Here is a 23,970-nt window from a genome sequence, read left to right as displayed (position 1 = left end):
CCTCATCCATGCCTTTGTTACCTCTAGACTTGACTATTCCAACGCACTCCTGGCTGGCCTTCCACATTCCACCCTACGTAAACTTGAGGTCATCCAAAACTCGGCTGCCCGTGTCCTAACATGCACCAAGTCCTGTTCACCCATTACCGCTGATCTACATTGGTTTCCGGTTAAGCAACGCCGATTTCAAAATTCTCATCCTTGTTTTCAAGGCCTCCATGGCCTCGCCCCTCCCTATCTCTGTAATCTCCTCCAGCCCCACAACCACCCCCCCACCGAGATATCAGCGCTCCTCTAATTCTGCCCTCTTGAGCATCCCTGATTGGTGGCCGTGCCTTCTGTTGCCTAGGCCTTAAGCTCTGGAATTCCCTGCCTAAATCTCTCCGCCAATACCTCTTTCCTGCTTTAAGACGCTCCTTAAAACCTTCCTCTTTGACCAAGCTTTTAGTCACCTGCCCTAATTTCTCCTTATGTGGCTCGGTGTCAAATCTTTTTTTGTCTTACAATTCTCCTGTGAAGCACCTTGGGACGTTTTACTACGTTAAAAGTGCTATATAAATACAAGTTGTTGGTGTTGTCATTTGCTGTCCTCTGGTGGCATGTCTTCACATTGCCAGTGAAAGAAAAAGACTTATTTTTTTCCCCCTTGTCTGTTTGATGTCCAACATGCCTGCAACCAGGTTTACCAATCTCCAAATCAAGTTGTCAATAAATCCACACAGGTAAAGTTTCTGTTTTCTCAATACTGTTTACAATCTATATCAATCACTTAGATAAGGGATCCATGAGTGTAATATATCCAAGTTTGCTGATGATCCACACAGGCACAAGCGACCTGCACACCCTACATGAAGGCACTGCTAGAGCAGTGAGCAGGATGGCGGAGAAGGCCAGCAAGGAATTCCCCGATGCGCGGATTGTGATCTCCACTCTACTGCCCAGAGAGGACACCCTAGCCTATGCAATCCACAACACCAACAGGGAGATCGACATGGGATGTGCTGCCCTCCCCAACGTCCACCTGGCACACCACCCAAACATCAACACATGGGACCTCTATGACGGATTACATCTACTCAAACAGCGGGTGTGGATCTTCGCAAAAAACCTCATAAACACTGCCAAAGGACGCACCCCTCCCACCCCCTCTACCATTGGGAGCCCTAACCCAAACAGGACCACCACTGTCCCCCACCCCCCTATACAAAACCAGCAACAGAACCGTGCTATTGTACCTGACCCCAGACCCCCCTTTAGACCACAGGCGACTGTAAACCAAGAACTGAGAAAGATCATGACGATGATAAGCACCCTGATGGAAAACAGGATAGGAATGTACTAAATTATTATTATTGTTATATTACTATTATTAGGTAGCAGTATGTGCATGCCTTATGGAATTTATACTAAATCGTCATTTAGCATTGTACATCTATAGAAACTAGTGTTTTCACACCCGTCCCACAAAATAGGTCCATTTTGCTTTATTTTTTTGAACTATATAGATGCGTTCTTTCCACATAAGCTGCTGGAATATCCAGGGTCTCCGCTCCTCAACTTTTGGGCTGAAGAGTACAGACCCTGAATTCCTAAAATCTATAAAAGACATTGATATAATTGTGTTAACAGAAACATGGTGTCAAAAGGACGTGCCCACCCACTGTCCTCCAATGTACCATGAAATCATTGTGCCCTCAGTAAAGAACACTAAGATACGCAAGGGCAGAACCTCCGGGGGAATCTTGGTGTGGTATAAAGGAGAATTGGACAAACACATCTCACCAGTAAAACAGGGGAAATCACAAGTATGGCTAAAATTAGATAAAAATATAGGAATAGCTAAAAAAGATGTCTACTTATGTGCGATCTACATACCTCCAATAGAATCGCCATATTTTGAAGAGGAGTTATTTGAAACTCTCCACATGGAAATCAGCCATTTCCAGGCCCAAGGAAAGGTGCTACTATGTGGGGACCTAAATGCAAGGACCGGATGTGAACCTGACTTCATAGACCCACAGGGCAACAACCATGTGTTTGGCCAGACCCCTTTATATGTCACACCAGCCATCACAAATCGGAACAACCTTGACTGTGAAATAAATAAAAGCGGCAGGGAGGTAGTGCAACTCTGCCGAGCCTTAGGCATGTACATAGTTAACGGTAGGTTCAGAGGGGACTCCTTAGGGAGACTCACATATTCCTCAACTCTTGGGTCTAGTGTGGTGGATTATACAATCACGGACATGGACCCCTGCGATATCAACGCATTCACTGTCAGGCAGCAATCCCCCCTCTCAGACCATAACCAAATAAATGTGTACCTTAAACTTTCTGCCCAAACTACAGACACAAAAAAGGAACCCAGTAAGCTCCATAAACTAAACCAGACATACAGATGGGCCCCAGACAGTGGAGATAAATTCATCACAGCACTAAATTCACCTGATCTCACAAGTAAAATATCAAAATTTAAAGAAAATCTATAGGAGATCACCAGAGATGGTGTAAACATGGCCATAGATGATATTAATATGATCTTCCATGAGGCAGCTGTAAAAGCCGACCTTGTGAAACAGAAGAGGAAGCGTTACAAAAGACAAAAAAATGAGAAATGGTTTGATCACGAATGCAAAAATGCCAGAAAAGACCTGAGAAAAATATCAAACCAAAAGCATCGCCAACCAAACAACCCAGACCTGCGTATTAGATACAATGAGACCCTCAAAAGATATAAACACACCATTAGGAACAAAACACAAAATTATACCCACAAAAGACTTGAAGAAATTGAAAACTCCATTAATCAAAATCAATTCTGGGATATGTGGAATAACCTGAGTACAACACAATTACAAGCATTACCAATCCAAGATGGTGACATCTGGAGAACACATTTTGAAAACCTCTACAAAGACATCCCAGTAAACGAAACAAACTCAAGTCAACATCATGTCACAGAAAAAGGGCAGACACGGTGGCATAGTGGTTAGCACTGTTGCCTCACAGCACCAGGGACCCGGGTTCAAATCTGGCCTCGGGCGACTGTCTGTGTGGAGTTTGCACATTCTCCCCGTGTTTGCGTGGGTTTCCTCCGGGTGCTCCGGTTTCCTCCCACAGTCCAAAGATGTGCGGGTTAGGTTGATTGGCTATGATAAATTGACCCTTAGTGTTAGGGGGATTAAATATGTGGGGTTACGGGGATCGGGTGGGATATGTGTCGGTGCAGGCTCGATGGGCCGAAATGGCCTCTATCTGCACTGTGGGGTTTCTGTGATTTCTGTGATTCTGTGAAAAACTCCACACATTAGAAGCAACAATTAAAGACAACCAAAACCCTCTGGACTCCCCAATCACTGGGAAAGAACTGGCCACAAAAACAAAATCTCTCCACCTAAAGAAAGCCTGTGGTCCAGACAACATCAAAAATGAGATGCTCAAGCTCAGCACTATGGAGATGCAGGGTGCTGTACTCAAGTTATTCAACATCATATTACGTTCAGGCTGTTTTCCCGATATCTGGTGCCAAGGACTCATCTCTCCTATATATAAAAGTGGAAACAAATCAGACCCAAATAACTACCGTGGCATCTGTGTCAACAGTTGTCTAGGGAAGTTATTCTGCAGTATCCTAAATAGTAGATTACTGGATTTTCTTAACAAACATAATATCCTTAGAAAAAATCAAATAGGCTTTCTTCCAAAACACCGCACCACCGACCATATCTATACCCTTCACACTCTCATTGAAAAACATATACACCAAACAAAAAATGGGAAAATATTCGCTTGTTTCATTGACTTCAAGAAAGCTTTTGACTCTATTTGGCACGAAGGGCTCTATTACAAACTTCTTCAGTGTGGAATAGGGGGCAAAGTCTATGACCTTATTAAATCGGTGTATCTGAAAAATAAATGCGGTGTCAAAATTGGAGACAAACGCACCGGTTTCTTCACCCAGAGAAGAGGCGTCCGGCAGGGTTGCAATTTGAGTCCGACCCTGTTCAACATATACATAAATGAGTTAGCAGACATGCTGGAGCAAAGCGAGTCACCAGGTCTCTGTCTCCTGGATGGGGTAGTGAAATCCCTGTTCTATGCAGACGACCTGGTTCTGCTGTCTCCCACAGGACAGGGATTACAGCAACATTTAGACCTACTCGACAAATACTGCCAAAATTGGGCCCTGACAGTAAATCTAAAGAAAACCAACATCATGATTTTTCAAAAAAGGCCCAGATGTCAGGAAAACAAATACCAGTTTACTCTCAGTGATACCATCATAGGACACACTATGAGCTACACTTACCTTGGCCTAATCATTACAGCATCAGGGAGCTTCAGCATAGCAGTGAATGCACTAAAAGAAAAAGCCCGAAGAGCCCTATATGCAATAAAAAGAAAACTCTACAACATCCAAATCCCAATCAAAATCTGGCTCAAAATATTTGATAGTATAATCCTGCCCATTGCACTGTATGGTAGTGAAGTATGGGGCCCACTCAATCACCATAGCTACACTAAATGGGAAAAACACACAATAGAAGCCCTACATGCAGAATTTTGCCGAAGCATTCTTCGCACCCAAAGGAAAACACCAACAAATGCATGTAGAGCCGAACTAGGCAGATACCCACTGATGATAAACATCCAAAAACGAGCACTAAACTTTCTAAAATCACCTCAAATCTAGTTCCCCAGACACCCTTCATTTTAAAGCCCTCCAGACCCAAGAGCTGAACCCAGAAATGAGTCCCCTGAGTCAGTTGTTACTGAAACTAAGTACTCCTACCCAGCTGGACCCTGACCAGTCCCAGACCAACATTGCTCTCCAAACACCAATCCGAGTGAACCAAATCATTAAACAATGCAAAGAAACCTACCTGGAACATTGGAACAAAATAACCAAAAGCCAAAGCAGATTAGAATGCTACCGGGCCCTAAAAAGAGAATATAAACTGGCAGACTATCTCTCGACCATCAGAGACACAAAACAGAGACAGACCCTCACCAGATACAGACTAAGCGACCACCAACTGGCAATTCAAAAAGGAAGATACAAGAAATCCTGGCAACCTAAAGAAAATAGAATATGTGATCACTGTCTGGCCGGCGAGGTTGAGACAGAGGTGCACTTCCTCCTAAAATGCGAAAAATTCAACAAAACAAGAAACATATATTTTGACAAGCTCAGCCTTACAACCCCAGATTTCAAAGAATTGGATGACCTGTCAAAATTAAGAATAGTCCTGGGGGAAGGAGACAGACCATATCTTGGTGCCCAATATGTAACAACATGTCACAGTCTGAGGAACAGTGAGTGACTAACGAGCACACCCATAGCATATATACTCTAAAAATGTTTAAATCAATACCGAATGTACCAAACGACTGTTTAAATTAATACTGAATGTACCCAACGAGGGTCAACGACTGTTTAAATTAATACTGTCTGTACCCAACGAAGGTCAAAATTGTTTGACACCTACAGAATGTTGGAAACCTGTACTTTTTTGTTATGTAAGCTTTGGCAATATGGTTCCCTGTAAACTTTCATGCCAATAAAGCATTTGAATTTGAATTTGAATGCTGTGAGGAGTATGCAAAGAGGTTGCAAAGTGATATAGACAGGTTAAGTGAGTAGGCAAGAAGGTGGCAGATGGAGTATAATGTGGGGGGAAATGGGAATTGTCCACTTTGGTAGGAAGAATAGAAAAGCAGAATATTTTTTTAAATTTTTTAATAAAAAGGTGAGAGACTAGTAAATGTAGGTATTCAGAGGGATTTGGGGGCCCTTGTATGCAAATCACAGAAAGTTAACATGCAGGTACAGCAAGCATTTAGGAAGACAAATGGTATGTTATACTGCAACCCCCTTGCAATAAAGGCTAAGAGTAAGGAAGTCTTGCTGCAATTATATAAGGCTTTGGCGAGACCATACCTGGAGTACTGTGTACAGTTTTGGTCTTCTTACCCAAGGATGGATATACTTGCCTTGGAGGTGGTGCAACAAAGGTTCAGTAGATTGATTCCTGGGATGAGAAGATTGTCGTACGAGGAGAGATTGAGTAGAATGGCCCTATATTCTCTGGAGTTTAGAAGAATGAGAGGTGATCTAATTGAAATGTATAATATTCTTAGAGGGCTTGACAGGGTAGAGGCTGAGAAACTGTTTCCCTGAGAGTCTAGAACTAGGTGGCAGAGTCTCAAGATAAAGGGTCAGTGATTTAGGACTGAGGTGAGGAGAAATTTCTTCACTGAGGGTTGTGAATCTTTGGAATTCTCTACCCCAACGGGCTGTAGATGCTCAGTCGTCGAGTATATTCAAGGCTGAGATAGATAGATAGATTTTTGGCCACTAAGGGAATCGAGGGATATGGGGATAGGGTGGGAAAGTGGAGTTGAGGTCGATGATCAGCCATGATCTTATTGAATGGCGGAGCAGGCTCGAGGGGCCGTATGGCCTATTCCTGCTCCTATTTCCTATGTTTTTATAGGGAGTGCATACTTTCTCCTCATTGAGACTGTACATACTCAAGTCCAGGAAGCTTAAGGGAGAATTGCAAGAGCCAAGGCTTAGCTCCCTTCCACTCCCAGAGTGCTCAAGGGGACTGTTTGAGTTTTCAAGCTACCTCTCCAGGTTTCATTAATGAGGCAAGCTGGCTAGTGAATTATCAGCAACATTTGGGAGTACGCCGTACCTGCTTGGCTCGGATCGGACCGAATTACCAAGTCTTTCACAGGGTTTAGTTCCATCACCAGGCCTTTTCAGCTTGCAGCTGCCTTGATCGCAGAGACCCCACTTATCTCCTCCTCTACCCACCCCAACCCGGAGGACAATCACCAGTCGGTCATTAGTGGGTATAATTTTTTGTTAGAATAATGCAGATTACAGGGTGATATATTAGAAGTGTTTAAAATTATAAAAGGATGGGACAGGGTAGATAGAAACAGACTGTTTCCAGTAGTTGAGGGGTCTAGAACAAGAGGCCATAGATACAAGATTAATTGTAAGAGATTTAGAACAGAGAGCAAGAGAAACTTCCTTACATAGAATTGAGATTGTGGAATTCACTTCCAGGGTTAGTGGTTGAGGCAGGAACTACGTCAACATTCAAGATTAGATTGGATAGGTGAATAAATGAAAAGGGGACAAAGGCATACGGAGACAGGATGAGTAAATGTGATTAGGACTACAGTATTTGCTCGTGTGGAGGGTAAGCACCAACATGGACTGGTTGGGCTGAAGGGCCCATTTCCATTTTGTAACTTCTATGTATAATCGACAGGCACAGGTACACCAGAGGTACCAGAACTCCTCCTGAGCAGCACAATGTGCTGTTACCAGGAAGATGGTGTACCTGTCAAATGGTGGTTCAAATAGTTGCAAGGTGCAGAGTATCAACAATATCTGCTTGGTTCACAGAGGGACAATCAAGGCAAGCACCCAGCCCTGGAGGTATGAGCATGTGTTCTCGTACTTGGCCTCCAAACAAAGTCTTCCAGCAACTGACTTCGTAAGAGAAAGAGCGAGAGCGTGAGAGAAATGAGAAAGAGGGCGGGAGAAAATCTCCTTCCTTCAGTTTAACACATCCCCACAGCAGCAAAAATGAAATAAAAACCACGCACATTAGGCATTGCATACACGGACGATTTTTGTCACTCTACTGCCCCATTTTTCAGTGTGAACAAGATGGTAGTGAGACAAAGAGTGTCAAAAATGAACTTATCCTCAACTTTCCACCCGAGGTGCACCAGATACAATTTTCAAGCGAACCTTGATTTAAGCGGCCAGCATTCCCGCTGCAAACAGGCAGGAGCCTCATTATTCCATGCAAATACGGGTTCTAATGACATCTTTAGGACTCTGATGCCATTTTTGTCGTCATCAGCATGGTGCCCACTTGCCATTCATGGGTGGCACAGGGTGGAAACACCCTGGGTGAAATATCAAATACAGGATGAAACATCAAAATGGTTCAGGCCTCTTGCCGACAATATTTGACAGATGCTGCAATCGCTCCACCCACTGCCTGCCTGATGTATGCCAAAGGCCAAAATGAGGCGCACTTTTTGATCCCCAAATTATATTATTTGTTTTACACATTTTTTTTTGCAATTTTGCCATTCTACTGCAAGTTTACAAAAAACATAGGTGCAAGCAATTATGAACAGGATAAAAATGGCTACACAGAAATTAGAAAATAAAAATACTGCATTATTTGTATGCAACTTAATATTCAGATTCCTATTTATCTTCTCAAAATGATGAAAAATAAAGCATTTTGGTACATCTAAATTCTAAATACTACATTTCCTGTGTCTGAAGCCATAGCAAATATGTTAACTGATTTTATAGTTATTAGCATCAAGCAGCACTTTCAACCTGAGGTAAGTAGTTTTTACATTTACTGTTCTAAGAAATTAAGGGCTAGTTTCTCCACTCCCCCATGGCAGAGATCCAAATTGGTCTCTCAATCTTACTGCATCATTTGCATCTAGTTTCAGCATTTGTGTTTGGTTCATTCTAGTGTGAAGAGTGGAAAATGTAAATCCTTTGCAAATATACTATGCAACAAATATTTAAATTTCACACCTGAAATAATTCTATGCAAATATAACCAGTAGAGAACAAGCTCTCATCATTAAAAAGCAACTGTTATTGCAACTATCTCTCCAACAGAATAAAAATAGATCATAGTCATGGTGAAAAAGAATCAGTTTCTCTATAAAGAACAATGAAAGCCACACTTCAAATTTAAATCACAATTAGTTTTCAAATACCTTTTGAATGCTTCATCTTGTACATATTTAGGGATTCTGGGTGTGGCAAACTGTAGACAACAACCTTTCCAGTAGAAAATGCAGCTGCTAGGATACCAAGTCTTGCCATCTGAGGACGCTACAGAAGGAAAAAACAATCTATGAAAATCAACAAGACTTTACTGCCTCACTTTACTTATCACAGCAACCGTGGCTCAGTGGTAGCACTCTCACTGCTGAAGGTTGGGGTTCACCATCACCTGCAAGTTCCCCTCAAAGTTACATACCATCCTGACTTGGAAATATATCACCGTTCCTTCATCATAATCATAATCAACTTTATTGTCATTGTTAGTGCACAAGTGCAGTACAACGAAATGTAGGCTTGCGGCTCCCGAGAGTGTACATTTAGATTAAGACATTTAAACATTCGACATTCATTTGGCTTGTAATACATTAACATAAACATAATAAAGTGCATTGGCAGATGTGCAGGCTTTAGAGTTTATTTGTGGAGTTCAGTAGGAGGACAGCCTTGGGAAAGAAGCTGTTCCTAAATCTGGTCGTTCGGGTGCGAATGCATCTGTAGCGTCTCCCAGATAGCAGGAGGGCGAACAGACTGTGGCTGGGGTGGGTAGGGTCTTTGATGATGGTCCGTGACCTCCGTAAACAGCGTTTCTGGTATATGTGCTCTATGGTCGGTAGCCGGGTGCCGGTAATGCGTTGGGCAGTTTTGACTACCCGCTGCAGGGCTTTCCGGTCATAGTAGCTACAGCTGCCATACCATACTGTGATACAGTTCGTCAGGATGCTCTCTATTGTGCAGTGGTAAAAGTTAGAGAGGATCAGGGGTGACAGGTTACATCCCTTCAGCCTCCTTAGGAAATATAGGCGCTGCTGGGCCTTCTTCACCAGAGAGGAGGTATTGAGGGACCAGGAGAGGTCTTCCGTGATGTGGACTCGGAGGAACTTAAAGCTGTCCACCCTTTCCACCACAGCCCCATGGATGTGGATGGGGGTGTGACATCCGCCTTTAGACTTCCTGAAGTCCACAATGATTTCTTTGGTTTTCTTGATGTTGAGGGCCAGGTTGTTATCGGCGCACCACTTCACAAGATGCTGGACCTCCTCCCTGTAGGCTGACTCATCGTTGTTGGTGATCTGGCCTACCACCGTGGTATCATCCGCAAACTTGATGATGGTGTTGGAACCATGAACAGCCACACAGTCGTGGGTGAAGAGGGAGTAGAGGAGGGGACTCAGCACACATCCTTGTGGGGCCCCCGTGTTCAGGGTCGGGGGGGGGAGGAGGTGTGGTTACCTAATTTGACAGACTGGGGTCTGTTGGTTAGGAAGTCCAGGGTCCAGTTGCAGAGGGAAGTGTTCAGGCCAAGAGTGTGGAGTTTGGTGGCCAGCTTGTTGGGGACGATAGTGTTGAATGCTGAGCTGTAGTCTATGAACAGCATTCTGATGTAGGTCTCTTTACCGTCTAAGTGATTCAGTGCAGAGTGTAGAGCAGTTGTGATTGCATCCTCCGTTGATCTGTTTGCACGATAGGCAAACTGGTGTTGGTCGAGAGGCGGGAACACTGGCTTTGATATGAGCCAGGACCAGTCTCTCGAAACACTTCATTATGATGGGTGTGAGTGCGACAGGTCGATAGTCGTTCAGACACGTCACAGCCGTTTGCTTTGGCACAGGAATAATGGTAGCGGTCTTGAAGCATGTAGGGACTACTGCCTGGACCAATGACAGATTGAAGATGGCGGTGAAGACATCAGCCAGCTGATCAGCACATTCCTTGAGTACCCGTCCAGGGATGCTATCAGGTCCAGCAGCCTTACGTGTGTTCACTCCGTGTAGAACACCCCTTACGTCGGAGGTCGACAGAGTGAGCAGCTGGTCTTCTGGGGGTGGCAAGGCTTTGGTAGCCGGCTCCCTGTTGTCCCTGTCAAAGCGAGCGAAGAAGTTGTTAAGCTCCTCCGGAAGGGAGGCATCGCTGACCGAGGGGCTGGTGTTTTTACTCTTGTAGTCAGTGATGGACTGGATGCCTTGCCACATGCGCCGGGGGTCCGAGTTCTTGTGGAAATGGTCCTCTATCTGCAGTGTCTGTTTCCTTTTGGCAGTCCTGATACCCTTTTTTAGGTTGGTCCTAGCTGCACTGTAAGCCGCCGCGTCGCCAGATTTAAATGCTGCGTCGCATGCTTTCAACAGCGAGCGGACCTCCCCGTTCATCCAGGGTTTCTGGTTGGGGTATGTCCTGATATTTTTATGGGTCGTGACGACCTCGACGCAACTGTTAATGTAGAATAGCACTGTGGATGCATATTCCTCGATGTCATTATGGGCAAACATGCTCCAATCAGTGCGTTCGAAGCAATCCTGAAGCTCCGAGACTGCCCCCTCTGGCCATACTTTCACTGATCTCACTGATGATTTCACTCTTTTGATGAGCGGTTTGTATGCCGGGGCTAGAAACAGGGAGAGGTGGTCAGACTTCCCAAGGTGGGGGCAGGGAGTGGCCTTATAAGCATCTACAATGCTCGTGTAGCCCCTCACTGGGCCAAAATCCAGAACTCCCTCCCGAACAGCACTGTGGGAGTACCTTCACCTCACGGACTGCAGCGGTTCAAGAAGGCGGCTCACCACCACCTTCTCAAGGGCAGTTAGGGATGGACAATAAATGCTGACCTTGCCAGCGATGCCCACATCCCAGGAACGAATTTTTAAAAAAGCCCCACTCCAGATTTGAGCCTATAATCCAGGCCGACACACTAGTGCAGTACTGAGGCAGTGCTGCGCTCAGAGGTGCCACCTTTTGGATAAAACATTAAACCGAGGCCCTATCTGCCTGCTCAGGTGAATATAAAAGATCCCATACCACTATTCCAGGAGCAGTTGCATTCTCCCGATGACCTGAACCAACATCACTAAAACAGATTATCTGGTCATTTATCTTATTGCTGTTTGTGAGAATATGCTGTGCAAAAATTGATTGCTGCATTTCCTTATATTACAACAGTGACTACACGTTAAAAGTATTTCATTGGCTGTGAAGGGCTAAATGCAAGTTTTTTCTTTCTATCGTGCTCATTTTTCACCAATTGTGTTTATTGTGCCTTTCTTACAAACACGGGCCCCGAGCTTCCGGTTGTGCCAGGTCTCCACAATTTTCTGGGCAGTCTTGTAAGGGGTGGAACCTCTACTTGACCTTTACAAGGCAAATGATGTTGGGGACAGCCCCGTGGGCAGGGACTTCCTATGCCCAGTGTTCCCTCTTCCCTGGCTCAGTTAGGACCCAGCATAACAATGGAAGCTAGTACACTGATTGAGATGAAATGAGCTCCACTGAGGGTCAAGGGGGCTCTCTATGGGGTTTTGCAGAGTTGGGAATACCTCCTCCACACCCCCAAGGCAGACAGGCACTGGTCTTTCCAGCTGCATGGGGCAGTGTGCCCCAGAGATTACACACACACACTCCGACCGGCATGGAGCAGATGCTAAACTTCCCACTTTAAAGACAGCGCTGCTTCCTTAGACGTAGCTGCCACTCAAATGTTGATTATGATACCCATTGGATGACACGAACACTAATCCATATGTTATGGCAAGATAGTGACAAAGCATGGACATGCATAAAACTGTTTTCACACTGAGCCGTAGGAGTGCTTAGGTGCAACACCAGGAGAGTGGCAGTGTGCCTGCACCCCCGCCAACCAATCTGCCAGAGCCCTCATCAGTGCCACATAGCCAGCTGGGCCAAAGTGCCCCAGCCCACATCAAGATGCTGCAGTCTGTAGCCAGGCCCTCAAGGCCCAGAACTGCTAAAGGTCATCCACTATTGCCATCTGTAGTGGTCTCAATGGAAGCACAGCAGCCTTCCAATTACAAGCTGTAGTCACTGGGGATACACTTCATAGGAGCCCTAGGATAGGTAGGTGCTCACAGAAGACAGGCACTAGGTGTTTTCACAAGGATTATTCTTAATTCAGCGATTTAACTGTTATACAAATATGAACAGAGTTGTTGGAGTAAAGTTTTTTTGTTCTGATTTGGTGTTAATATTTGTAGCCAAGCGAAGGCAAGACCAATGAGGCTGGACTGCAGGAAGGCAATCAGACGGTGGTTGTGAGGACAGTAGTTAGAAGGATGACGGGACTGTTGATGTATTGGGGAGGTGAGGGATGGTTCAGGTGAAGCGCTCTTATATCAGTTGTTCTCTAAGAGCTTTGGCGGCTAGGGGATCTGGTAGCTGATGCTGCTCCTGCTCTTCCTCCTCCTCTGCCACTTCTTGTTGCCCATTTGGTGGCAAGGGCTGATCCTTCAGTATAGTGAAGGTGTGCAGCATAAGTCTACAAATCTGGAAATACGGTCAGGGATATTTCTGGTGGCAGCACAGCTCTCATTGTCGGCATGCTCTGCATCTGTGCCTGGGGTTCCCGAAAGGAATCATGGCTAAGGTCCGGATGGGATATCCCTTGTCGCCGAGTAGCCAGCTGTGATCCAACAGCCTGGTTAGAATAAAGGTGGCACAGAGGCCCAGTGCAGGATGAATGAAACATGACAGCTCCCATAAAATCAGGCATAATGCACAGCCTGTGATTGCAAACAAGCTACACATTCAGGGAGTGGTTTCCCTTTCTGCTGAGAAAGATGCCAAGATGATGGTGGGAAGCAAGCAAGGCAATGTGGTTTTAGTCTATGGTACCTTGGACCCTGGGGAAGCCTGCAATGCGGGCACAGCCTAATGCACTCTCGTCCTGCTTCGCTCTGTCCATGGGAATTGCAATGCATGTGTTGCTCCTGACAGAGAGCCTCAATCAACTCCCTGATGCAGCAGTGCACAGAAAGTTAAGATATTGCTGATGTCACCTGTTGCAGCCTGGAATCACCTCATGGTGTAAAAGTTAAGGGCCATGGTGACTTTGTCAGCCAGATAGTGCTGCCCATGCCCTGATTTGAGGCTCCAGCAGGTGACATTGTTCGGCGACAGCCTCCTCGATGAAGCACAAACACCTCACATATCGTTCCTTGGTCAAGCGGAGGTATGAGAAGTTCTCCCTGAAGATGCACTGTGCCCTCCAGTGCAGTGCCCTCCTCCTCACTCTTCTCCAGCTCTCTCCTGTCTTCTTCACTGCTCCCCCTCCAGCCCCAAAAGCAGCCCTACCAGACCACCCATGACTGGAATAAACAGTTTGCAAAGCAGACCAAAGTAGTCCAGCACCAGCACAAAGTTGTTCCCAGACGTCAAAATTCTCTTGTAGACTGCAAATAGCCTCAAAATGGTGCAGCAGTTAACCAGCAGCCTAACAGGACACATCTATATGGAATGGTGTGTCCTTTATATAACGCTCTTGCAGAGTCCTTGCTGACTGCTAGCACCATGATTTGCTGGGCATGTTTTTCATGTGGCGAGTCGGGCACTGGGGCAGACCAACTTTACAAAAGGGTCCTACAAGCAGCACAAAATTCTTATTTACATATTACAATGAGCTCTGGTGAGTTCTGTTTGCATGCCCACTAACAGGAATATATATTTTAAGTTTCGATATATGCATTTGTGTACTGCACTAGGCTGATATTGCCTCAAAACCAGTTCAAAATTCACCAATGGTACCCCTAGTAACCTTGAAGATAATCTCCATGTTATTGTAAAATGAAACAAATATGCCAAATTCCCTGATTAGTCTTTGAATGTACTTAAAAAAGTGCCTTACAAACAATTTAAACAAATTTTAACTGAGCAGGTTAATTACCTTTCTAGTGGTTTCTGGCAGTTCCCAAGCACCACTGGGACACCACTTCATATCCCAGATGCAACCATAGTCTGTTGCAATACCATAAGCTAAAGCAGCATTCATTTGAGGGCTATAAAATAAGATACATTATTTTTCTTCACAATACACAAGCTCTGTACCCTCTATTAACTTGAATACTAACGCAAAACAAAAACTAGGAATGTACTATAAAACAAACAGAACAAAAGACACAATATTTGATCAGCCATTGGGAAGACTAAAGCCATTAGTTTCTGTCCCTACCATAGAATCCTCTCTGCTGTCATTGATTCAATATCCCTTACCCAGCTATTTGCTCAGGCTGAATCAGGTTGTGCAAATACTTCTCATCCTGTTTGACACAGAGCTTAATTTCAAACTCCAAAACTTATCCATCACCAAGACCACTTACTTCCACAATGTCATTTGCCTCAGTCCCTATTTCCCCACTGCTTAAACCCTTTATCCGTGCTTCTGTCGCCTCTAGACGTAATTTCTCCAATGATCTCTCATCCTCAACAAACTCCAACTTGCCAGTGTCCTGTCCCACACCAGGTCCTACTTGCCCACCACCTCTGTCCTTTCTGGCCTATGCTGTCCCATAGCACATTCAATGTAAAATCCTGATCATGATCTTCAAATCTCTCCATGACCTTATTCCACTACTTTCTACTTCAGTAACCTATTGTCCCCTCTTGCAGCCTTTGGCCCTTTGACCTTTGTACATCTCACCTTATTTCATCCCATCACGGGTGGCAGAACCTTCAGCTGCCTTGCCCCCATTCTATGGGCCTCCCTCTCTCAAGCCCCACCCCCTCCAATTCTCCCTCTACCTTTAAAATCCTTAAAACGCATCTTTTTGACCAAGCTTTGTCACCTCTCATAACCTCTCAAATACCATCATTGCTTGGTATTTGTCCTTTCCTACAGCCACCCCCACCCCCTGACCAATCTCCTCTCCTGTGAATATAGTCATCTTCCACTCCCTGATTCGGCCCTCATAACCACTCCTGTCTCACTTCCTGCTGTTGCTCAAGGTTGCACAGTCTCGGCAGAAATTCTTGATCATGATAGTTTTGAGAGAACAGGAATTTTCTTTCAGCGCAACGTCCTCTGCAGGGGATCTGTGGCATGTTTAGTGGGAAACTAGTAAGTAAGTACCACAACTTCACGGCCTTCATGTATTTTAATGCCGAATCTCTCGGCAAGATGCTGGTAGAGCAAAGCTTCGGGAGGAGCAGGGCAACTTGGACAGCAACTTCCGGATTTCCGAGTTCAACTGCACATGTGCGGACGGCGGAAGTTGCTGACCAATTTACTCTAATAATGGTGAGCACGATTAGCCTCACCGTTATTCTCAACGCAAAATCTGGACCAATATGTTAAAAGTTCCAAATGACTTTCCTGCTTAATTCTAACTTCCCAATTAGTGTTCCTGGTATGAGTCCTTCTGTATAGTGAACAACTTGGCTGGATCAACTTTGTGAATTCCCTTCATAATTTTGAAACCTAAAAGGCTGGTTGGTTGGTGACCATAACTGCACACAGTGCCTTAGATGGTGTCTAATCAATACCTTATACATCAACAATATAATTTCTGCTAATGCAGTCCACTACCTTATTTGACTTTTTACCATAGCCAAACAATGAGTGGGCTGTTTCATAGTCAAATCAGCAATATGAATTTTTGTTTTTAATACCCTATTTTAAGTTATCTATTTTAACAAGGGTATCAAGGCTTACATTTTCAATTTTCAGTTTTCCCCACTCATCCTCTTTCCAGCTCAAAGTTCTCATTTATTGCTACCCTCTGATTCCTATTTCAAGCCAATTATCTGTTCAACATAATACTTTACCCTCTCAGTTTGTGACTCTTTACCCTCCTTACTAATGGTCAATATGGAACCATGTCAAAGGCTTTCTGAAAATCCTCTTTCAGAATACTAACTTCATTAAATTGTGCATCATGTCACTATAGCCTTTGAAAGAAATTCCAGCAGGTTAGTTAAACATGAACTCTCCTTTCTGAATCCGGGCTGACCAACTGTCCTTTAACAAGTTACAATTTCACATGTACCTAAATAACAGAATATTTGCTTGCAATATTGTTAAGCTTGTCTGTAGTTTTTGAAAGTGTTTAATCACCAAGCCTTTTGGGATTTTTGAAATGATTGTAATGATTAGGGAAATAGGTTAAGAATCACAGACACATGAATAAACACTTTCATCAAATTAATTATTTTTATAAATCCAATGGCCAATGACAGGAAATTCACTTACAAGCAAATTTGAAGTCTTTTAATTTTTTTTACCTCGCTAAGTCAATATTCACGATTGCATATACATTGTTTCTGGTTCATGGGTCACAAGTAGAACAACGCAAACCAATTTTTGTGTTGTAGTTTCCAACAAGAACCCACACAGCTTTGGTCATTTTTATTTCTTGCCACTCACCATTTTTCCTGTTGGAAGTCTCCCAGTTGCCATATCTGAAGTAATGTTGGCTCTGCATGCTGGATCATCAGTTTATGCCTATCGTCCATTCCTTTATTGCAATAAATGGCTGCATACTGACAGGCAGCTGAGCCCTCTGGGGTGGGGCACCATTCTAGACACCACACAGGGCCACCTACAAAGAAGCTTACATCCCAGCGTTCTGTGTGAGCAGGAAGCGACTGGAATCTGCAAAATGAAAAATATCTACATAACCAGAAACCACCTTCTATAAAATTAGGATCCAATTCCTGCCCTTTCCTCCCATCACAAAAAATGTATTTGTTATCTACACAGCATGCATGTAATCATCAGCAACTGCGATGGGCCAGAGTGACCACAGCTATACAAAGAGTAAAGGCAGCACTTTTTGTTCATTTTACTTTAATTCAGTTTCATTCAACAACTTGCATTTCTATAGCAGCTTTAACATAGAAAAACATTCCAAGAGGCATAATCAGATATTTCCCTCCCTTATTTTGTACTTTCACTTTTTTAATTTAGCATAAAAATTATGCAGATAGGGAATCCAGACAAGTCATCCAAAAATTATTTTTTTTTTGAAAATCTGCAATATTAATGAAGGAGGAATGTCTGGAGGGAAGGACTATACCAAGTATGCATTCATCTCTAAATGCATGTCACATTAGTTTTGTTTTGGTGGGGGTGAATTTGATCAATAGCCCCAGTGACTCACAAGGATCAGTGCGCTAGAATGAAATAGGCCAGCATGCCAGCACAAAGTTATACAAGGCAATGTGCTTATACTCACCCGGGAATTTCCTCAGGGGCTCTCCCAATCAGCCGTCGTAACTACAGTGAAAGATCGGAAGAAACTCTGGACAGATACTTAAATGGGGTTTCTGCTGATATTCTACCGAAGTTACAGCAGCTGATTGGGAAAACCCCCCAAAGAAATTCCCGTGTTAGTCTGTTTACAGATAGACTGCAGTTTTTGCCTCCGCCAATTGTTTTGTCATGGAGTGCACAGGAGTAGAACAGCTACATCTGTTGTGACTGCTTCCATCCCTCAGAAAACTCTCCCCTCAAGTAATTACAACTGCACCGTCAAACCCCCAAGTGCCTACCTAGCCTTAGGCCCTCCATTCAGCACGATACTTCTGCAGCCTTCGATTTGCCTAACCATGTCCTCACCTGCACCTTTGATGCCCTGATTCCCAAAACCTTTATTCTCTTTCATCCTGGTATGGCCCTCACCTTCGCTCTCTCAAGTCTAAGGAACACAGACTTGAGTACATTTGGTACACAACTGGTTTAGCAATCCATCACTAAACCTGGCTGGACCACATCAAGCGCCATCAGGCCTCACTCTCCTCTGCCAAAACCATCCATTACTCCAGGATCATCCTGCACATAGATAACCCCTGGATTGTTTCTCCACTGCCAAGTGCCAATCATCCCCTTAAACCCTTCTCTCCTGCCCCCTATACTTTAACCTCCAAAAACAAGCCCAAGGAACTAATGGACTTCCCGTAAGATTGAGACGGTCTGTTCAGCTGCCACAGCCCCTCTTCTTGTCCACCAAACCAAATCTGCCTCAGCTCTGAACCAATGTCTCTGTCTCTCTCACCTCCCCTCGTGCTCTCTGCAAACTTACCTCCTGCTCCCTTGACCCCATTCCCAATAAATTGCTAACTAACCAACTTCCCTTCCTGGTCACCCAACTAGCTGACATTGTAAATGGTTGCCTCTCTTCAGGTACTGTCACACTCAAGAGCAATAGTGGTAGGGAATTCGATAGTTAGGGGAGCAGATAGGCGTTTCTGCAGCCGCAGACGTGACTCCAGGATGGTATGTTGCCTCTCTGGTGCCAGGGTCAAGGATGTCACTGAGCGGCTGCAAGACACTGAGACGGGAGGGTGAACAGCCAGAGGTCGTTGTCCATATTAGTACCAACAACATTGGCAGAAAGAGGGATGAGGTCCTGCAGGCAGAGTTTAGGGAGCTAGGAGAGCGATTAAAAAGCAGAACATAAGAACATAAGAAGTAGGAGCAGGAGTAGGCCATACGGCCCCTCGGGCCTGCTCCGCCATTCAATAGGATCATGGCTGATCCGAACCTAGGCTCACGTCCACTTCCCTGCCCGCTCCCCGTAACCCCTAATTCCCTTATCAGCTAGGAAACTGTCTATTTCCGTTTTAAATTTATTTAATGTCGCAACTTCCACAGCTCTCTGAGGTAGCAAATTCCATAGATTTACTACCCTCTGAGTGAAGAAGTTTCTCCTCATCTCAGTTTTGAAACGGCAGCCCCTTATTCTAAGATTATGCCCCCTAGTTCTAGTCTCACCCATCAGTGGAAACATCCTCCCCGCATCCACCCGATCAAGCCCCCTCACAATCTTATATGTTTCGATAAGATCGCCTCTCATTCTTCTGAATTCCAATGAGTAGAGGCCCAACCCCCTCATCTCCGGAATCAACCGAGTGAACCTTCTCTGAACTGCCTCGAGAGCAAGTATGTCTTTTCTTAAATATGGAAACCAAAACTGTATGCAATATTCCAGGACCTCAAACGGTAGTAATCTCTGGATTACTCCCGGTTCCACGTGCTAGTGAGTACAGGAATAAGAGCATGGAACAGATGAATGCGTGGCTGGAGAGATGGTGCAGGGAGAACTTTAGATTCCTGAGGCATTGGGGCCATTTCTGGGGAAGGTGGGACCTGTACAAGCCGGATGGGTTACACCTCAACAGAGCCGGGACCAATATTCTCACAGGGAGATTAACCAGTGCTGTTGGGGAGAGTTTAAACTAGCTTGGCAGGGGGATGGGCACCAGCATATAGGAGTAAGAAAAGAGGAATAAGGTCCATAAAAGAGTGTGTGTGTTGGATAGTACTAGAGGCGGAAGTAATATCACATTAGGTAGGAGCAGACTAAAAAAGACTACGAAAAATTCAAAAATGGGTTTAGAATGCATGTACGTAAACGCACAAAGTGTGGTGAATAAGGTTGGTGAGCTACAAACACAATTAGCCGTGTGGCAATATGATGTTGTGGCAATAACGGAAACATGGCTTAAAAACACTGAGGACTGGGCACTTAATATTCAAGGGTACAAGGTGTTCAGAAAAGATAGGAAAGGAAAAAAGGGAGGTGGGGTGGCAGTGCTGATTAAGGAAGACATTGTAGTGTTGGAAAGGGAGGATGTTCTTGAGGGGACAAGGACAGAGTCCATTTGGTTAGAGTTGAGGAGCAAAAAGGGTATGATCACGCTATTGGGGATATTCTATAGGCCTCCAAATAGTGAGAGGGAGGTAGAGGAGCAAATCTACAGGGAAATCGCAGAGATATGCAAGAGCTTTAGAGTGGTGATATTGGGGGAATTTAATTACACAAATATCGATTGGGATAATGCTAGGGTAAAGGGAAAGGTGGGGGAGGAATTTCTGAAATGTGTTCAGGAGAATTTCCTTGACCAGTATGTTCTTGGCCCAACTAGGAAGGAGGTATTGCTGGATCTGGTGCTGGGGAATGAGGTGGGCCAGGTCAGCCAAGTGTCTGTGGGAGAACACTTAGGTACGAGTGATCATCGTATATGATTTAGATTAGCAATAGAGAGGAGCAAGGAACAAACTAGAGTGGAACTTCTAAACTGGAAAAGGACTAACTTCAATGGGATGCGAAAGGATCTAGTCAGGGTAAAATGGAACCAAAAACTGACAGGAAAAACGGTAACGGAACAATGGGTGATCTTTAAGGATGAGATGTTTCAAGTACAGGCTAGGTACATTCCAACAAGAGGGAAGGGTAAGGGAACCAAAGCAAGGGCTCCTTGGATGACGAGGGAGATAGAGAAGATGAAGAAACAAAAAAGAGGGTATATGATGCAGGTCAGGTGAATTCTTCAAGGGAGAACCAGACCAAATATAATAAGTTGAGAGGGGATGTGAAGATGAAAATAAGATTGGCAAAGAGAGAATGAGAGTAGAATGGTGGTTAACATAAAAGGGAACCCAACAATCTTCTACCGGCATGTAAACAGTAAGCGGGTAGTAAGAGGTGGGGTGGGGCCTATTAGAGACAAAGAAGGTGATATCTTCTCCTTCTTAGGCAGTCCCTCGGAACCGAGGATGACTTGCTTCCACATTAAAAATGAGTTCGCAGGTGACTGATGAGTCCAATGCGGGACCTACAGTCTCTGTCACAGGTGGGGCAGACGGTGGTTGAAGGGGCGGGTGGGTGGGGTGCTTGGGTTGATGTGCGCTCCTTGCGCTGCCTGCGCTTGGCTTCCGCTTGCTCCCGGCGAAGAGACTCGAGGTGTTCGGCGCCTTCCCGGATGCTTCTCCTCCACTTTGTGCGGTCTTGGGCCAGGGATTCCCAGGTGTCGGTGGGGATGTTACACTTTTTCAAGGAGGCTTTGAGGGTGTCCTTGAAGCGTTTCCTCTGCCCACCTGGGGCTCTCTTGCCGTGCCGGAGCTCCGAATAGAGTGCTTGTTTTGGGAGTCTCGTATCGGGCATGCGGACAATGTGACCCGTCCATCGGAGCGGATTGAGCGTGGTCAAAGCTTCGATGCTGGGGATGTTGGCCTGAGCAAGAACACGGACGTTGGTGCGCCTATCCTGCCAATGGATTTGCAGGATCTTGCGGAGGCAGTGTTGGTGGTACCTCTCCAGTGCTTTGAGGTGCCTGGCAAGGCTAGAATACTCAATGAGTACTTTGTATCGGTGTTTACTAAGGGGGTGGATGCTGACAAAATATCGGTAGAAGTGGAAAAGGTAGAAGCAATGGAAGGGGTGAAAATTGATAGGCAGGATGTACTAGAAAGGCTGGGTATGCTTAGAGTGGACAAGTCACCTGGTCCAGATGACTTGCATCCCAGGTTGCTAAGGGAATTGGAGGAGGAGATAGCGGGAGAGCTTGCCATAATATTCTAATCGTCCCTAGATGCAGGGGAGGTGCCTGAGGATTGGAAAGTGGTAAATGTGACACCATTGTTCAAGAAAGGGTGTAAGGACAATCCTAGTAACTACAGGCCGGTAAGTTTAACATCAGTGGTGGGTAAAGTTTTAGAAATAATAATCAAGGAAAAATTAACGTGCACTTGGAGAGGCTTCAGCTAATTAAGGAGATCCAACATGGATTTGTAAAAGGCAGATCGTGTTTGATTAATCTAATTGAGTTTTTTGATGAAGTAACAGAGAGGATTGATGAAAGGAATGCAATGGATGTTGTCTACATGGATTTTCAGAAGGCATTTGACAAAGTACCACATAGAAGGCTGGTTAACAAAATTGAGGCTCATGGAATAGGTGGGTCAGTGGCAGCTTGGATAATGAATTGGCTTAAGGACAGAAAACAGCAAGTTGTGGTAAATGGCTGCTTTTCAGGCTGGAGGATGGTAGACACTGGTGTTCCCCAAGGGTCAGTTCTGGGGCCACTGCTTTTTTTGATATAAATGACCTGGGTATTGGAATACATAGTAGAATTTCTAAATTTGCCGATGACACCAAACTTGGAGGTGTGGCAAACAGTGAGGGTGATACCAATCGACTGCAACAGGACATAGAAAGGCTAGCAGAATGGACAGATGGAATTTAATAGAGAAATGTGAGGTGATGCATTTTGGCAAAAGGAACAGGGAGAGGCAATATACACATAATGACACAGTTTTAAAGTGTGTGTTGGGACAGAGGGACTGGCAGTTAATGTGCATAGGTCCCTGAAGGTGGCAGGACATATTGAGTGGTTAGCAAAGCATATGGGATCTTGTGCTTCATAGAGGTATCGAGTACAAAAGTAGAGAAGTTATGCTGAACCTTTATAAAGCGCTGGTTAGGCCACAACTGGAGTATTGCGTACAGTTCTGGTCACCACACTTTAGGAAGGATGTGAAGGCACTTGAGAGGATGCAGAGGAGATTTGCCAGAATGGTTCCGGGGATGGGGGATCTTAGCTACAAGGACAGGTTGGAAATGCTGGATTTGTTTTCATTAGAGCAAAGGAGGTTGAGGGGTGATTTGATAGAGGTGTACAAGATTATGTTGGGTTTGGATAGGCTAGACAGGGAAAGGCTGTTCCCACTGGATAGGCACTTGAAGGAAATAAACTTGCAGGGCTACAGGGATAGAGCTGGGGAATGGGGCTGACTGGATTGCTCTACAGAGAGCCGACACGGACTCAATGGGCCGAATGGCCTCCTTCTGTGCCGTATGACTGTATGTATGATTTCAAAATGGCTAGCATCACCCCCGCGTCAAAAAAACACCCAACCATCGACCCTTCTCTCCTTGCAAACTACCGCTTCATCCCCAAAGATCTATCCTTGGTGCGCTCCTATTCCTCATCTCCATGCTAGCGCTTAGTGACAACATCTGTAAACACCAGTCAGCTTCCACATGTACATGGATGACACCCAGCTCCACCTCTCCACCACCTCGGCGTTGTCAGAATGCTTGTCCGACATCCAGTCTTGGATGAGTCACAATTACCTCCAGCTAATCATTAGGAAGATCACAACCTCTGCCACAAACTCCACAGCCTAGCCACCAATACTATCTCCCTCCCCGGCCACTGTCTCAGGCTGAACCAGGCTTTTTGAAACCTCGCCATCCTAACTGGCCCCAAGCCGAGTTTCTGACCCCATAACCTCACCATCACAAAGACTGCCAACTTCCACCTCTAACATCACCACCACCCACTTCTGCAACCAGGTCTCACCATTTTCCTGGAGACTCTGCCAGTCCTCTGCTGGAGTTATGGTGGGAGACTGATTGAACTCCCAAGGATTTGAGGGCCATGCTTAATGATTTGCAAAAACCAACCACAATATACAAACCCACCACAATATACAAACTAATGAACAATGACTAAAAAGTACCTTTAAAAAAGTTCAAAACAAAAAAACCTTCCATACATGGTTCATGATCACTAACAAAGTAGTCATGCTGGGCATCAATTATACCGACAAAATA

At 44.9% G+C, this 23,970-nt stretch overlaps 1 protein-coding gene across 3 annotated transcripts in view; it reads right to left on the bottom strand.

The window, feature by feature from the left end:
- The window catches only part of gtf3c2 (general transcription factor IIIC, polypeptide 2, beta), a 165,645-nt gene that overhangs the window by 91,047 nt on the left and 50,628 nt on the right, over positions 1–23,970 (bottom strand). For all 3 annotated transcript variants that reach the window (XM_085996965.1, XM_085996964.1, XM_085996963.1), the window contains 3 exons: positions 16,995–17,222; positions 14,520–14,631; positions 8,785–8,902 (listed from right to left, as the gene is read on the bottom strand). In XM_085996965.1, the coding sequence (XP_085853091.1) occupies positions 8,785–8,902; positions 14,520–14,631; positions 16,995–17,222 (458 nt within the window). The remainder of the gene's footprint in view (positions 1–8,784; positions 8,903–14,519; positions 14,632–16,994; positions 17,223–23,970) is intronic.

The sequence above is a fragment of the Somniosus microcephalus genome, chromosome 9, assembly GCF_052327205.1.
Source record: "Somniosus microcephalus isolate GS21.2 chromosome 9, FLI_Smic_1.0, whole genome shotgun sequence".
NCBI lineage: Eukaryota > Metazoa > Chordata > Chondrichthyes > Squaliformes > Somniosidae > Somniosus > Somniosus microcephalus.
This window is presented reverse-complemented; position numbering and strand designations above follow the sequence as displayed.